Consider the following 18,249-nt stretch of genomic DNA (forward strand, 5'->3'; position numbering starts at 1 on the left):
CGCCCCGGTGCGTCGTGATGAGAAGCCAGGGGCGCCGCGGCGCAGGATGTGGGTAGTGGAAACTGCCGCCTGAGAAATGTTCCATCCCTTCCCTGTGAAGTGTGGCGTATGGTGCACCCCGAGCGTCTTGATTAGGCCATAGTACAAGATGAAAGAAATGCAAAACGGCCTGACAAAGCCTGACGAACCTGTTTGGGTTAGGTCCTATGTTCCTCCTAATCTGCGCGCCTGTCGGCAGCCACAGTGTAATTATCAGCGCACAGGGGGCCTTAAGGAGTGCACAAAATAAAGGAATCTCCTGCTGACAGGAGAAGTGCTCTCGATGGCCTGCTAATAAATAGGTGTGATATTTTTCCTCCTGAAGGTGCGACTCCCCTGCCCCACCATCGCCATTCTCTGAAGAGAATCAAGTGACAAACTGTTTTTGAGATGGCAATAGCAGACAAGATGTAAACTCTTTGCAAGCATTTTTTTGCGGGTACTACAATTTTTATAATAAAAGCAAAAGATGTTGCTACTACAAAAGCCTCAGCCGATCCAAGAAAATAGTGTCATGTTCAACCTTTAATTAGGGAGGTAGAGAAATGCAGAGCTGGGAAAAAAATGAGGCCGGTTGAAAATTACTGCCATAAAATAATCTGCATCTCAGACATGCTGTTCTCCACTTCCAGGATGCACATTTCCCTAATAAACCAACTTTGTTGAAAATGTTTCGATATTACATTCTTCCCTGTGTGCACATTTGAAAGCTGCTTTCCCTTTCCCTGTGCAGAAATGATTTCCTGACTTTTCTCATATGTACCAGTGCATGGAAATCATGAAATTCCCTTGTTGCAAAGGTGCTGAGAAGTGCCAGATATCTCCCTACTAAAGCAAAAAAATTGCAGGTAACCGGTATCAGACAGGACCTGCCCATTAAAAAAGCTTCAATTAGAACATCTGTTTATTCTTACCTCAAAACATGATTGACATTAACATTGTGGCATGCCAGTTGATTGCCGGGACGTTGCCTTCAGTCCATCATTAGAGCAGTTGCCTTTGTATATATGGGATGATATAGACCAGTGGTTACCAAAGTGTGTGCTGCGCCCCGGTGATTCCCCACCCCCCACCCCCCACCCCCCCCGCCCACCGGTAAAAAAAAATGGTGGGGAGCGACGGCCAACTGCCAATTAGGTCAAGGGAGCCACGGGTCAAAAAAGTTTGGGAACCACTGGTCTAGGTGCACTCCTCCCACCCATCTGGCTGCAATCTTCCTATTCACCACCTAGCTGCCCCAGCCTGTCCCCTGGAATTCCCCAGCCCTGTCACTCACAGAAACCAGACAGCAGATACACATCAGAGCAGAGGCGGGCTGAAATGGTTAGGCAAGCAAATACCAACTTTCTAAAAGTGGTAGTTGCAAACACAGAACATTAAAATAAACTTTACTGAAAGATGTATTTTATTATTCTGAGTTCAGGCATACTAAACTCGAATCTCTACCATGTTCCCTGAGTCTTTTGGGATCATGGAATGTAACAATTCCAACATCCCATTCTGACCTATGAGAACGGGTAGCCTTGCAATAGTGAAAAACGAAAATGGCTGTAATTCACTATTAGGACATGCCACATACATCAGGGCTTGTCCTGCCTTATGCTTACAATGCACCCTGCCCTTGGGTCTACCATAGGGGTGACTAATATGAAGTTAAGGAAAGGTTTAGAGACTGGCAAGTAGGTGCACTTGCCCAGTCAGCCTGGCAGTACCAGAATGCATGCAGGCTCTGCAATGGCAGGCCTTAGACACACTTTACAAGGCTGCTTCTGTGGGTGGCACAACCAGTGCTGCAAGCCCACTAGCAGCATTTGGATTTACAAGCCCTGGGCACTCCTTGTGCACTTTACTGGTGTCTTACAGTAAACCAAGTAAGCCAATCATGGAATCCAATCAAGATGTATATTTTATACAGGGAGCACTTGCACGGTGGCACTGATTGGCAGTGGCACAGTGCTCTGAGCAGCTAACACCAGCAAAAACACATGAGGCAACAGCAACAAAATGGAGGGGAGACCCACGCCAATGGTGCCAGGTCTAACGGTTACTAATTCAAATTGTGTTGGCTTTGGCTTATTTGCAATGCAAACTTTATCTCAATAAGTTGCTGTAACAAGGTGCAAGTCCGCTACTGAAGCCCATTCATTTGCTATATATTTTCCACATAAGGTTGCAAGACCATAAAGTGGAGTTTTCAGGCCTGGCAGTCACTCCTCGCTCCTGGCACTCACCCTACTCCCTCTCTGGCACTCCGCATTGACTCTCCGAGGCTCAACTGTCACCTCCGTGACACTCACCCTCGACCCTCCTGGTACTCATACTTCCCCTCCCTGGCACATATCCTTCACCTCCCTGACACTCACCCATGTCCCTCCTGTCATTCACTACTCTCCCCCTTGGCACTCACCCTTCACCTCCATGGCACTAGCTCTTCATCCCCCTGGCCTGGCAGCTACCCTTCACCCCTTGCACTCACCCTTCCCCTCCCTGGCACTCACCCTTGACCCTCTTGACTTAAGTCTCACTTCCCTGGCACTCAACCTTCATCTCCCTGGCTCACACCCTTCATCCCTCTGACCTGGCACTCAACCTTCACCTCCGTGGCACTAGCCCTACACCCCCCTGGCCTGGCAGCTACCCCTCACCCCTGGCTCTCATACTTCCCCTTCTCGGCACTCACTCTTCCCCTCCCTGGCACTCATCCTTGACCCTCCTGACACTTACGTCTCAGCTCCCTGGTACTCACTCTTCACCTCTCTGGCACTCACCCTTCACCCCCATGGCCTGACAGTCACCCTTGTCCCTCCTGGCATTCACTCCTCACTTCCCTACTACTCGCCCTTGACACTTCTGGCACTAGCCCGGTTTCCTCCAAGAGCAAAAAATAAAGAGCATTGGCATAGCCAATAGGTCTCACATTTGTGACCTTATAAGTGTTTAGCCACGCAACAGTTAATGTTGTTGCACCAAGGATATTGTGCTGCATAACTAAATACTTAAAAGGTCCCAAAAGCGAGACCTTTTGGCTATGCCAATGCTTGTTTAATTGGAATCGAACAATGCTGCTTTGCGATGACAATGTGGGTCAGTTTTTCGAAACATACAAAAAGTGGCTCCTGTTAGATTCCATTCCACATATTTGGTTATGAACTCCTGAACAAAGATTATTTTTCCGTGTAAGAAAACTACAAAATTGTGTTTCTTGTCCATGCACGCAGCAAATCGTTATTCTAGCAATTGACTTCAATGACGATTCCTACAATGCCAGCACCAAGACTACAGGTAGTAAAAAAAAATCTTTTGAAGTAGCAAGAGATTTGTGGATGGATGGCTTATATTGCCGCAAGAGCCATTCCCTAGACTTGTTTTATGGCTGCAGGGTTCTAAATCCTTTCCTAAAACTTTTAAACTAGCTACTTAGGTGTTAAATTCATTGCTCAAACAGTTTTAGGTCTCGCCTGTCGATGCGCATGCGCATTGAGCAAGCGAGAGTATTGGGACTTATCCACTCTTTTCCCAACTTGCAAGGAATCGTGGCGATTCCTTGCAGTGCCCGTGACTTTTAAGCTCAATGCGCATGCGCATTGAGCTTAAAAGCGCGTGCACATGCCCCCAGCCGCCTGCCTTGCCTACTCTCCCGCCCCCTCACTTCTTGATTGCACGGCCGCTAGGCCGTGCCTCCCCTACTCTCCTACTCTCCTCCCCTCGCCGTCTGTTCCCGCACTCCTCCCACAGCCCCGCTCCGCCCCCTCCCCTGCCTGGTCGCGTCGCATTTATCCTCCCCCCAGCCGCCTGCATTGTTTGTTTTGTTTTCTTTGGTGTTCGGTGTAGTGCTTAGATTCTGTCTGAGCACTTCGAGGAACTGCAATCCTTTGGAGACTAGAAACGAAATGGGGAGATTTGTGCTATAGAGAACGTCACAGCACGCAGGGTGAGCAGTGGGCCAGCTACGGGCTATGACTATTGATTTCTTTTTTTGCTGTCCCATAATTTTACATCCAGTGCATGTCAAGGTTCGTTTCTACTCATTTTATTGAGCATATTTGTATAGTGCCAACTCAACTTTTGCTCAACAACGCGCTCGCTGTACATTAGACCAAAAGAGCGGAACAAAAGTTATTCCAATAAATCAGTTGTTGAGAGTGACAGCTTTTGGCTACTTTCTTTTGCGATGGAACAGGTCTTTCGAGCAAGAATTTGCGCCTGTGGTCGCCATATGCGCCCAAGTAGGGGCCACCCGCCCCTTGGTCCAAATTGGGCAACTGGTCTCTGTAGCCCTGAAAAGTGTACGTTTAATACTTCTGTTTTCTGTAATAACGTTATCTTTGAAGGTCAGAATACTTACTTTTTCTGAATTTCCTTTATTTTCCAAGCCCCTAACACCTTCGGTGGCAAATACTAGCTATGCCTCACAGCGCTATATGTTTCTGATAAGGGATGGCACCTTTCCCAAGCTCGCACTATCAGGAACGATCAACCCCCATTGCCTCCTTTAAGCTTCTTTACTGTGAGTGCTCAATAAAATGTTCACGCTGACGTTCACCAAGCAGGGCGAAACGTGTCCGTGATTGTGGCACGTCTTTGAGCGCGTTCTTCCTCTGGCTCACGGAATTGCATTTACCCTCCAGTGATACTGGGTGACGTCATGCTTCCAGTCATTGCAACTGAAAAGGGCGCCTGTTTTTCACACTCACAGTTCTGGTTGTGAGCACCTCCCAGGGTGTAGACTCGACAGAGTTGGTTGGGAGAGTCCCGCAGGAATGCGTTTGAGGAACGAAAGAGAGCTAGAAAAACAAGGCGTGAGTCGATGTGTTTATCGATTCGTGCTTTCAGGAGTGCCTTCACCAAACGGGACTCACTCCCCTTCCCGCCGTGTCTCATTTCTCCTCCCCCCTCCCCTCTCTTCCCTCCGTCTTGTTTGTTTATTTTACCCGCTCCGCCCCCTCCCCTTCCCGCCGTGTCGCATTTCTCCTCCCCCCTCCCTTCCCTCCGTCTTGTTTTTTTTTACAATTTTTACCCAAATCCAGACAAAGGACCCTATATCGCCTATAGCAATACAAAGACAAATAATGACGCCGTAAAAATAATTTGCAACAAACTCTCCTAGGTTAGACAGGTGGGAAAAGTTAGGAACAATATTGTTTAAAATGTATCCGAATTAAGTAGGGTTACAGCGTTCACTGTACGGCTGTAAAATAGTCTGAATAAACTGCAGGATACACCATCCCACTGTGGTGCAGCTTTTCACTTGTGCAAAGCAGTGTTCCTACCGGGACCTTGCAGGAAACCGCCTACTATGCTAATCACAAGACTCCGTGTTTGCACAGTGGGGGACAGCACACCTAGAGCGAACCCAAATACCGTCTAATACAGGCCATATTTGCAGTGTAATTACCGACACCCAGTTTGCAATCAGTGCTCATTTTATGCACCTCGGACAGACAAAAGGCCCAGTCACCTGGTTACATTCGAAACAAGTGCACTCGAGGCTTTAGTTAATGGTACGTGCTCCTAGCTTTCCGGGACAACCTTTTGTATCATTAATGGGGGAACGACTCCTGCGGTGACGGAGCGAGGATTATGACGTTCATTGCCCTCAGCTTTTCACTTGTGCAAAGCAGTGTTCCTACCGGGACCTTGCAGGAAACCGCCTACTATGCTAATCACAAGACTCCGTGTTTGCACAGTGGGGGACAGCACACCTAGAGCGAACCCAAATACCGTCTAATACAGGCCATATTTGCAGTGTAATTACCGACACCCAGGTTGCAATCAGTGCTCATTTTATGCACCTCGGACAGACAAAAGGCCCAGTCACCTGGTTACATTCGAAACAAGTGCACTCGAGGCTTTAGTTAATGGTACGTGCTCCTAGCTTTCCGGGACAACCTTTTGTATCATTAATGGGGGAACGACTCCTGCGGTGACGGAGCGAGGATTATGACGTTCATTGCCCTCGTGTTTTGAAAAATACCACCGAGTTAGAATGCAACATTTTAGAGCATTTCGACGGGATTCCTGACATTGCCTCCTGCAAGAAATACATTTTCTACAGAAAATTCACGGTTTTTGTATGTCCGTAATAACGTCGCAGGATTCTGCGTTTGCCCACGTGGCTACACCTTCTGCAAGAGGCAGATTCTGTTTTTATTTCCTGTCCCCCCTGAATTTAGTTATTTGGAGCGTTTATATATATATGCTGCCTCATGGCCATTGGGGTATTAGGTTGCCTTACAACTGAACATTCCAAACATTCTGGGAGAATGAATCAGGAACGTCATTAGCAGGGATGCACAGCACGGAGGAAGACTTTGACTTGAGTGATGTTTTACAAGCACTGGGCACTCAAATACCAGCCTGGCTTGCTCCGAAAAACAGCTCCCAACAGAAATACACGAGGACGAACATGGTTTCATGTCAAAACCTCCTCAGAGAAGCCTAACACTTACAGCGGGGCATAAAGGCCAGATGCGCCCCTCCTTGTCCTTACCGCACCCCCTCTGCGCAGGGAGAACGACCCTCCAATTGTTCTGCGCTGGCCAGCTGCTTTTGTGCTGACAGGTCACGTGACCAAAACAGGACTCATAACAATGGCGCCCCCGCGGAGGTACATGAATATCGAGCAGCAGGCTGTAAAGTAATCAAGGAGGCCGCTATTGTGCCGTCTCCTGGTGGTCTTCTTACACGGCCGCTCTTGCATATTAGATCTCTGAAAGCCAGCTCTGGGTCATTTAGGAGAAATCAATGTCGAACCCTCATAAACCCTCACATACATGTGAAAACACAGAATGACCAGTCGGGGCTGCTGGGGGAAACGGCAGCACATACATACAGGGTTCTAAATCATTATCCAACTGGGAGCCGCAAACAGATCCCTGCACGTATGCAAGACAAAATACAATTATATCATATATATATATCCACTTTGGGTTTCTCTTACTTCCATATATGTCTTTTGGATATAGTCTTAACTCTAAAGCTCACATCTGGATTTTGTCTGAATCTTGTATTTTTAGATTATTTACTAAAAAATCAAAAGTAAATTAAAAAACGCGTGGGTTCTTCTAGACTAGAGACTTGCACAGGGCGACCAGGTCCTTAGTTTTCTTCTTGCTTAATCTATAGGCCCTCGGCACCAGTAACGTTCTCCATCCGGAAGACATCGTCTCATATCAGGGTCTGAAACGTTGCATCACACAATTTCTGGTTTGCTTCATCACCCCTGGTTCACAAATGCTAGAGGTGTCATATTTACAAAAATTATAACTATTGGCTTTGTAAAGAAGAAAGCTATTAATTTAGCTATTTAGAAAAAACAACACATAAATAAAAAACAAAAAAATAAATAACACCTATAGCTCAAACTTTACTACTGCGAGACCTATTGCATTTCCAATGCTTGTTTAATTTTCTGTTGTGGCCACCTCCGTGTACAGCAAGGTGGTGATGTGGAACAAGAGAACGGGGACAATAGGTATTGAGGAATATTTAATGAGGCAGGTGTACTGTGAATAGAATTGTCTTCCCCAAACTCTTGTTGCACACCAGCTATAATTGTTTTAATTTGTTATACTTTGTTGTATGCTCAGCTGGACAAAAAAGTGGGAGTAGATCAGATTTAGGATCTCTAGAGAGCAGAAGGGGGCCGAAGACTGAAGAAGATAATAGTGTGGCAGTTCTATAAACACAGACCTACTTTGTTACTTTCAGAGGGGTCAGGACTAACAGTAAGAAATCCTGGTTACCTTAAGGCTAGGAAGATTGACAGAAATCAGAGGAACGGAGCCCAGGTGCGATCTAGAGAGATATGTGAAGGGGTGAATGGACCCGGAAAATCGTGGCAGCCTGTTGACGATAGGGCTGGGTTAGCGCAGTGATTTTCACACCTCCTCCCCCTCTCACAACATTAGCAATTGGCCTAATCAGCTGCCTCTTGCTGATCTATTTAACTACAGGCCCAGGAGCTGATGGAGTTAGTACTGCGAGTGAATATACACTCTCGCCTTTCTTTCAATGGGTGTTCTCACACTGGGGGGACAGGTTTTTTGGGGGGGTTTTGAGGAGGAGTGTTTCTCAAGGAGCTAACATACCTGGCACAACATGGCCTATCATATAAGTCGCACTAGGTTGCTTGTATTGTTTTTCACATGATGCCCTTATGCTCCTGTCCTAGCAAGGACTTGCACGGGCATGTTTGTGAGACTGAAAGGTTCTGAAATGCTGCTTGTGGCTTTAGGCTTTAGATAAACTTGACGCATCAAAAACATTTGGCAGTTTTTTACCGAGATAACATTTTCTTTGTGAAAACATCTATAATTTAGGGAAAATCTAAAAGCACACTTTAGCTTTGTGTTGGACGACAACATTCTATGCCCGTGTCAATTTAAGATGCCATCATGTATGTAAATCCTTTTGTCACAACTTGTTAAATGAAAAAACTCTGCTAATTTTTCAGTTTAGCTTTATATTGTAAATTGTTTTGTCTACTTACTGCCTAGCCCTGTTTTGTTTGCGCTTTTAACAAGTTTAAAATGAATGGCTATAAAATGTGGTTCTGTATCTTATCTAGCTCACAATCCATCTGAGCCTTGCTTGCCCTGTTTGAAGAGCTGTTGCTCAGTGTTGTGACGGTGCTGTAGCTAAGCATGTAATGGATACTGTGGCTAGGTAATTATACCTTCTGCTGTTCGGATTGCTTTTTGTAGATATTAGTATCTCACACAAAGAACTGTCGGAACAGCATTCACAGTGCGAATTATAACTTTGCAGAATTTACAGTTAGGTGTTTAGCTACAAATTTACAGCTTAGATTATTGGCAAGTTTGGCCCTATTAATTCTTTAGCTTCACACTGTTGTAGACTGTAGCTAGAGTTAGGTCACTTCCTGACCTTAGAAGATGAAAACCTTAACTTATGTTTCCATCAATCTTTCACCTGTCCTTTGCTCAGTGCTGACCGGGCAAATAAGTTGGTGAGAGAAAGCAGCAGAGCCTCCGGACGTAAAGGGAACCCACTTTTATGGGGTAGAATCAGTGGTCCAAACTATTGATTATCTCATGTGCAGAATGACCCAACCATTCAAGCAGCGATCAGTAGCTTGTGCCAAGAACTTGGTTTCAGGGGTGGATTTTTTTCCCCACTTTAATTATTTTATGATAACTTTGTTTTATTGTTGAAAACAGATGATGAACAACATGGGTGGGGATGAGGACGTAGAATTGCCAGAAGTAGATGGCGCAGATGATGTAAGTAGTGTGCCTTAAATCTTTTGAGTTGGCGACCTTGAATTTTCAACCTAATCTTGCTGTTCTGACCATTAAACAGAAAAACGGATGTTAGATTGCTGTCATTAAGAACTGTTGATTCAGTGAAGAAGCATACTTCTTTTTCCTCAAGTAGCTACACTAGCAGTTGATGTGCTTAACCAGTTTAAATATTTCTCAAACCTTCAGCGTTCACTTTCATTTAGTTTTCAAACATTTCTATTTTTGTCATCCAATACTTTTCTTCAAATCATTTCCAATACAAGAATCATTCTTTATAATACTCCGCTTTCATAGAACATTTGTTTCCATTATCTTCTAAACTACTGCTTTAGCTGCTATATCTGACGTGTGCTAGAGATGTTTTAGATTGCAGTTAGTTATGCGTGAATTCGCGAGTGGCATAGTCTAATGCCACATTATTATTCCAGGAAGCTCATATTACAAAGTCACTGTCAGCTCTTTCAGAGTATCAAGGCAGAAAAGAACCTGCTTGGAGGATAACAAGGAAGGCCTAAGATAGGTCCAAAAATTACATGTCACTCTGAACCCAGGAGGATATCTCACGGACACATAGCAAAAAGTGGTTTATCAAAGACACTTTATTATACATTACAATTCATTTTTTTCTCTTATTTTCATTAAACCGTTCAGTTATAAATATACAATAAGAAATCGGAATAGAGAAGAATACGTTCTAAACCGGGCCCATATTCTCAGTTAATATCACCAACACACACACAATCATTCATAATTCACTTCACACAGTTGCCACAGATGTACAAGATGGACACGGGACAGATGGTATAAAGTCCCAAAAGGGTTTTTTGTGGGTTCCAGGAATGGAACAAGCGCCGGCGCGCGTTTCGGTGTATAGCCGCAGTCGGGCTACACCTTCATCAGGGCGGAGGGAAGTTGGGGCGAGATGTGGGCCACAGATGATAGAGGGTTATCTTAAATTGAAAGATAGAAGTATCGGCGAGCGAGGATATCCTGCTCGCTACAGAGTCTGCTACACTGGGGATTTTTATTTTCAGCAGGAGATGAGACTAGGGGGTATTGGGTAGCGTTTAATTTCCAAATCCAAGGGGCCGGACAAAGCCCTTCTAGAGTTGGACTTTAGGTGCGCTTTATAGGGCAAAAGCCCTTCCTAAGTCAGAGGTGGAAGTAACAGGGAGGGGAAGGATGCCCGTTCCTCTCAGAGGCTCCCGGAGAAGAGAATTGATGGTGGGAACAGCGTCTCCTGCTCATTCGGTAGGGTTCCAGCTGCATTTTAGAAGACTAACGTCATCACTAGATCCGTGGCGGGGATGTCACGGGGGGGAAGGGGAAGGATGCCCGTTCCTCTCAAGGGCTCCCGAAGAAGAGAGTTTGTGGCGGGAGCAACGTCTCCTGTTTGTTTAGTAGAAATGCGTTTCTCCGGGAGCCGTGTCTGCCGCTCACTGGGGGGCAGATCAGGCTGATCTGTTACTTCCCTCTGACTTAGGAAGGGCTTTTGTGTGTGTTGGTGATATTAACTGTGAGAATATGGGCCCTGTTTAGAACTTATTCTTCTCTATTCCGATTTTTTATTGTAGATTTATAACTGTGAGCTGTCTAATAAAAATAAGAGAAAAAAATGAATTGTAATAATGTATAATAAAGTGTCTTTGATAAACCACTTTTTGCTGTGTGTCCTTGAGATATCCTCCTGGGTTCAGAGTGACATGTAATTTTTGGACCTATCGTAGGCCTTCCTTATTATCCTCCAGGCAGGTTCTTTTCTGCTATGATACTCTGTTTTGTTCCCCGTCTACCTGCCTTGTATTGATGTGGGGTCCCCCCTTCTTTTGAAACTGTCAGCTCTTTCAAAACAAAATCTAAACCATAAAAATCCTGTTGGTTGCTAATTACACAAGACCAAAATTAAAGGTCAACCAGAAGCATTAATTAACAGCAACGTGGAGAAACAAAACACAACCTGAGAGAATGATTACTGCACAATGTATGTATTTTAGGGAAAGCACACGAATATCTATGTACAATAAACGTGGGCTGCACCATGAGGTGGAAACTGTGACATCAGAGCTCATGCAGAATGAACAAATGAGGGGTAAAGTGACTATACATGTAAAATACAACTAAGAACTAGGCAGTGCTCTAGCAGCCTGCAAGCTGTCCGTCCAAAGCCAAATGAACAAAGCAGTGGAAAAACGGCAAGCCTTGGATGGAGCTCTAGGGCAATACAGGAGTATCCTAAGCTCGATAAGGCGAACAGTTAAAGCGCCAGACCGGCCATCAAGTGATCATTCGTCTAATTTGTTTTGGAAGGACATGTGCATCCCCTACTGGCCCATTCTTGTGCAGTTAATGCGTGAAGGGCCAATATCCAGCTTAGGATATTCATTTATTGCCCTGGAGCTCAACTAAAACGAGTTGGCTTGCTCTCTTTCCAGCCACCAAAGGAGTTCTTCCATGGACGGGGACTTGCTTGCAACGCAAGATTGCCCCTCTCCCACGCTCTGATGAAGACCCCCTGAGATGGTTTCAAGTTACCACTACTACGTTAAGTTTATTGTACATAGATATTTTCTTGAACTTGCGCTAAAATACACACATTGTGCAGTAATCATTTTCTCTGGATGTTTTGTTTCCCCATGTTTCTGTCGATTCTTCTGGCTGACTTAGTTTATTTTGGTCTTCTGTGTAATTAGCAATCAACAGGATTTTTTGTTGTTTTATACTAATGGTTACCCTGATCCTGAGGTTTACAGGGGTACCCCATTAGATTATAATGGGAACTTTGAAAACAAAAGGCAGCGATGTCTCTAGAAATGGTCTCTTGAGGCTCCTTTATTTTAACATTTTCTCATAAAGCTGGAACCTGATCTTAATTGCAAATACTTTCCTTCGTTGTAATATAGATGTCTATTCTGTTCATACGATATGCCCATTCCTCAATAATATATCGTCATTCAAAATATTTTATACTGATAGTATTTGTACATTGCAGTCTTTTGTGACTTCTTGCTTAAGTACTTGAAACATAGTATTGCAAATAGCCTTAAAATGATATTGGACTATTGACCATTAAACAGCCAGACAAGTTAGTTTCTTTAAGTCTTGAGGTTCTGGTGCTTGCCTAAATACAAAATCTACAGCTTCCCCTCTTGATGGTTTTCTGATTTTAGTTGGCTGGGTCAGTGAGTGGCATAGTGGCTGCCTCCATACACCGATGTAATGCCAGCATACCTGTGGAGGGATAAGTAGAAAATAAATCAGTGAGCTTCTCTTCAAGTTAAAAAATGGTTTGAACGTCCGTGACAATATTTAGTGTAATGTTTTGATTCCAGATGTATACCTTTTTTGTGCTAGAGCTAATAGATCTTTCTTCTCTCCTCTGTAGAGTTCACCCGATAGCGATGATGAAAGTAAGTTGTTTATTTAAAAAAATTTTTTTTTTTTAATTAAATCATGGTTATGCGATTTTCTGTTATTTGTTTACCAAAGTCTCTTTTGCTGGTATACAGATGAATAAATGCTTTTGTTAGTGGCATGCCCATGTTCGTTCCCTAAGCTTTCCTCCAACCCATTTTCCACACCCTCCCAAATCAACATTTGTGCAAAAACAGTCTTTCTGATAAATACTTCTAACACCACTTTTTTCACATTTATGATATTCCTCAGATAGGAGCTGGAAGTTTAATTAGCAGTTTTCCCACTTGCTGCTTGGGGACACTGTGTAACTCATTGTTGGATCTGTACCGTCCCAGAAGTGATGTAGCGGAGCCGCATTGAAGTGCCACCCCGAGGCACTGACTTCTATTCCTTTTTTTTTTTTTTCAGTGCCTTCGAGCGAGGATCTTGAGCTCTGCCCCCACATTCATTCACCCTATCATGACTTAAAAATTGTAATCGAAAGTGCAAGGGAACAGTGCCCCTCTCCTAAATCTATAGGCCTCAAACCATGTTGCATCTGCAGAAAACTGCGGTAAATCATGGACACGCATGAGGTGTCTCCTTAGTGTTTGGGTCCTGAGCACAAATCTAAGTTGTATGAGCCTGATTAGGATTTTGGACCGAGAAAGAAAGCTGCTGTACTTGGCTGAATACAATAAATTGCAGACCTGTTTTTTATTCCGAGGTCCTCCCCAAGTAAAGTCATCTTCTCATTCGAGTTCTCTAGTAAGTCAGAGTCTAAACGAAAACACAAGACCGCAAAGCAGATCTCAACCTAGTAGCATTAATCTACGCCTAAAGAGAAGGCGCAAGCCCAAACTGTGTATGTTGGTCTCCCTCCCAATGTCTGATTGCAGAACCAATCCTGTAGTTGGTCCTGGAACAACCAGTCTGCCGCAGAAACATTCTCTGAGGTCTCCATTGTGGTTTTTTAACTCTTTCCAAAAATTGCCTCCACCCAGCGTTGATGGTGGTGTTGCAGGGAATTCCCCCTCGTTATGATGAACATTTGTCTATAGACTTTCAGGTCCCCAGTGAGCTTGATACTTAACATGATTCAGGGTTGAACTCACCTTTGGACCCCTTATTGAAAAGAGTGTATTTTTTTTTTGCTGTGGTAATTTGACTAGCAGAGAGGCACTGGACCTACAGCTGCCTTCTATTGAAGTCAACACAAATGTCCTTAGACAAAGTTTGCCACTTGGGCCAGCCTCATCTGAGATCTTGCTTCCATGCAATAAAGCCCTTACGGATACCTTAATGGGCACTTGGTCGAAGTAGTGTTCTTGACTGCCTGTGAATAGTGAGGTGACCTGATGCAGCAGGCTGGCACTTGAAGAAAGATGATGGATTTAACCTAGATTTGTGACTGGGGTGAGTGTCCGAAAAGTTTCAATGCTCCGTCCATCTCCTTGTGTTTGCTTTGTTCGCGATAAGTTGGCAGGGTATGCCCAGACGTGGGTCCCTTGCTCACTTTGCCACTGGATTCAAGATAGCCTGGCTGATAAGGGTTATTACCCCGAAACCAGTCCCAGGATGCTTGTTTTCGGTCCAGGGAAGGCCAGGCTTGGCAGTTAGGGCTGGACTGTTCCCGTAAGGAACAGGGTCAAGACTGATTTGCATATGGCTGGGTCTTAACTGGGGTGACAAAGTGACCTAAAGAACGATGATCGATTCAACCTAGATCTGTGACTGGGGGTGAGTGTCTGAAAAGTTTTAGCGCTCCGTCCTTCCTCTCCGTGTGTTTACTTAATGTTCGAGGCATGTGGGCTGCTGAATTCATATCTGTGCATAGATCGCCGCCTAGTGTTGGGTCCGGATGATTGCACATTGTTGTCCTGGAAGAGTCTTCGAAGTATCACGAGATAGGTGGCTCCTCCCCTGGACTACAGTGCGCATGGGCATAGACTCCATCCCCAGATTGTTTTTTTCCGCCATTGGGTTCGGATGTCTTTGGTTCCCTCTTGTTGGAATCGATAAGAATTAACTTGACTTTACTTGAGACCAAAAGGTCTTTAGGACTTGCGTCGGTATTGTCTTGCGTTCGGCTTCGCAACTTTCCTCGGCTCCAAGCCAAGCTTGTACTTCCGCGTGCTTTCGGCGCGGAAGGGCCTAGTCGACGCTCCAGACTCTTCGACCATCCATCATGGAACGAAGTCCATTCAAACGATGTCCGGTGTGTGCCTCGAAGTACCCACATATCGACATCCACCCGGTGTGCAACAAGTGCCTGTCGCCGGACCACGACGAGGCCAAGTGTATGGCCTGTTCCAGGTTCCGGTCCAAGAAAACACTCAAGCTCCGTCGAGCTGCGCGCCTGGAGGCCCAGCAATCTGCTCCGCCGCCTATGGACATTTTCGATGCTGGGGAGGTCGAGGATGAAGATATCCAGGACATCTTGGAATCTAACCCCGCGTCGGAGGTCGAGGACGACTACGACGCCGAGACCGAAGATTTTGGTGAAGTCGTCGAGGAGGTAGGGGACGACGACGGGGCCCTTGCCACCATGGAGGATAGCTCGGACGAAGAGCTTCCTCAGACTGACTCCGGGGCTGTTCAAATACATCAGGCCCAGGTCGAGGGATCGCTTTCGGGCATTACCCAAAACCTTGTTGCGAGTTCCTCGGCCCCACCTGCTGGCCCGGCCACGGACATTGGTACCAATTCACTCCCGGTGACACAGAAACCGAAAGTGAAATCTACGGTCTCGACGCCGGAGATATCGAAACAAAGTGCGCATCGCATTGGTCGGATCGAAGACTTCGGAGGCCTCGGCGCCGAAGAAATCTAAAATGGCCGTCAAGCCAAAGAGCCACGTCAAAATGGCCGAACCGAAGGCTACTACATCGAAGCCGAAGGGGTCGGACGCGGCCGCGTCGGCGCCAAAGACTGTCGACGCCGGCAAGGGTCGACTCGATCACAAGAAGACGGTCGACGACCCCAAAAGGTCTCTTACCGACCCGAAGAAGCGGCCAGACGAACCGAAGAACATCTCTGCCCCGCTTCCACACGACAAGGCCAAGGGAGCTGTGCCGAGTGCGCCGACTCCGAGGGGAACCTCGTCGGACTCCGCTCCAAAACCAACCGCTAAGGACCCTGTCGAACCGGCGCGTCCATCCGCCGCGTTCACTAAGAAGGTTACAGAGTCCCTACAGCGCATTAGGGACGGCGCCGCAGCGGTCGAGCCGAAAGACCCTCTGCCGGCAAAGCCTCTGGAGAAACCGGCGAAGGCGCACACGCCGATCCTTTTCACCTTGCCGCCGAAGACGGCGCCGAAGGCTTTCGCTGCTAAACCGGGGGCCGGCGTGCCCGAGAAGGTGTCTTCGACGCCGAAACCATCGTTGGTGGTCCTCGGCACACGGCCTCGACAACTTTCGGAAGAGGAGCATCAGGAACATTTCATCGACGCCGAAACGGGCAGGCTTTCCCTCCTGAAGAGGAAAATCACCCCTGAGCCCCAGTTGGAGTCGTACAAGATACCACACAAACGAAAGATGGACTCTGCTGGTTCTCCAGCCTTGGTGGAGCCCATTTCACCACAGGCTCACGAACTCTCGCCCACTCACTCCAATGCAGAAGCTGGTGAAGGAGACGACGAGGATGAATACAGCTATCCAGTCTACACAGACCCAGAGGATGTGGCAGAGACCTGGTCGGCTGGTGGCGATCCTGGGGACCCGCATTCTGGACAGGACCCTCCGCTTTTCTCAGGGAAAACTTCCCCCACTGAGGACTCTGCGGTTTTCAATGCCCTCATTGAGCGGGCGGCGGCCAATCACAACGTCGAGCTGCATGCTGACCCTGTGGACGTCGACTTCCTATTTGACACCTTTTCTGTCTCTGAAAAGACTGTAAAGACTCTCCCAATGCTGAAGGGTGTTTTAAAGCACGCTGCTGAGGTCTTCAAAGAACCCACCAGGGCGAGGGACATCAACCCGAGGATCGACAAAAAGTACAAGGCGGCGCCCACAGATCCAACTTATATTAAGGGACAGTTGCCTCTGGACTCCCTGGTTGTCTCCAATGCCCGGAAGAGGGCCAACTCGCAAACTACGGGTGATGCTCCTCCCCCAGACAAAGAGTCAAAAGTCTTTGAGGCTTCGGGGAAAAGGGTGGCAGCGCAGGCAGCCAACATATGGCGCATCTCTAACACACAGGCGCTCCTGGCGCTTTATGACAGGGCACACTATGATACCCTAGAGACCCTTTTGCAACATTTACCCGATCAATATAAGGAAGGGGCTGAAATGTTAATACAGGAGGGGAAGCTAATCTCCAACGCTTCCATAAAGTTCGCTCTGGACGTGGCTGACACCGCCGCACGCGCAATTAACACTAGCGTTATGCTTCGTAGACATGCATGGCTAAGGCTATCTGGGTTCAAGCCGGACATTCAAACCACCATCTTGAACCAAACGGTCAACCCAGATCACCTGTTTGGCCCTGAGGTTGATACCACCCTTGAGAAGATGGACACCGACACTGCAAAATCTATGGGTGCCTTGCAGTCCCAGCAGTTTCGGAGTGGGTCCTTTTGTCGCTCCAATACTAGAGGCACCTCAAGGGGTCAACTTTCGCAGTCAGCGCAGTTCTACAAAAGCAACACCCAGTCTACTTATACCAACAAGGGTCGAGGTGGATACCGCGGCAACAACGCCAAGGGCAGAGGACATGGCAACAACAGCTCCAGGTCCTCTACCGCCAACAAACAGTGACGCATGGTCACTGCCCCCCGACCACACAACACCAGTCGGGGGGAGACTCCAGCAGTTCCTGCCCGTGTGGAAGTCCATCACCACGGACAGGTGGGTCCGAAAGCTTATCCAATTTGGTTATTGTCTGGAGCTCACATCCACTCCACCCAACATACCCCCAAGGCACCGTCCTATGTCCGGCGAGCACTTGCACTTATTGCAGCAGGAAGTCAGTCATGCTGCAAAAAGGGGCAATAGAGCTCGTACCCTTGCAGGAAAGAGGCGCGGGAGTTTACTCCCTGTACTTCCTGATTCCAAAGAAGGACGGATCCCTCAGGCCCATCCTGGATCTCAGGCCCCTCAACTTTTACATCCTATCAGAGCATTTCCACATGCTAACACTGCAGCAAGTTCTCCCACTGCTTTAACAGGGGGACTTTCTGGCAACTTTGGACCTGAAGGATGCGTACTTCCACATTCCGCTACATCCTTCACACAGAAAATACCTCGGGTTCACCATCCAAAACCAGCTCTACCAATTCAAGGTTTTGCCTTTCGGGGTCACCACGGCACCCAGGGTTTTCACAAAGTGCCTGGCGACGGTGGCGGTGCATCTAAGACGTCAAAACATCCACGTCTACCCCTATCTGGACGACTGGCTCATTCAGGCGAAGTCGGCCCAGCAGTGCGCCCACCACGTGTCCCACACCATTCACCTCCTGCACGATCTGGGGTTCTCACTGAATTACCCAAAATCCCATCTCCAGCCCGCCCACATACGGCAGTATCAGGGTGCGACCATAGACACTCTGGCG

At 46.9% G+C, this 18,249-nt stretch overlaps 1 protein-coding gene across 2 annotated transcripts in view; it reads left to right on the forward strand.

Moving 5' to 3' along the window:
* Nucleotides 1-18,249, forward strand: part of PTGES3 (prostaglandin E synthase 3) — a 185,739-nt gene that overhangs the window by 134,912 nt on the left and 32,578 nt on the right. The window contains exons 6-7 of one of the 2 annotated variants that reach the window (XM_086959916.1): nucleotides 9,222-9,284; nucleotides 12,688-12,712. In XM_086959916.1, the coding sequence (XP_086816042.1) occupies nucleotides 9,222-9,284; nucleotides 12,688-12,712 (88 nt within the window). The remainder of the gene's footprint in view (nucleotides 1-9,221; nucleotides 9,285-12,687; nucleotides 12,713-18,249) is intronic. The other variant, XM_086959920.1, reaches the window with a different exon arrangement.

The sequence above is a fragment of the Lissotriton vulgaris genome, chromosome 1_1, assembly GCF_964263255.1.
Source record: "Lissotriton vulgaris chromosome 1_1, aLisVul1.2, whole genome shotgun sequence".
NCBI lineage: Eukaryota > Metazoa > Chordata > Amphibia > Caudata > Salamandridae > Lissotriton > Lissotriton vulgaris.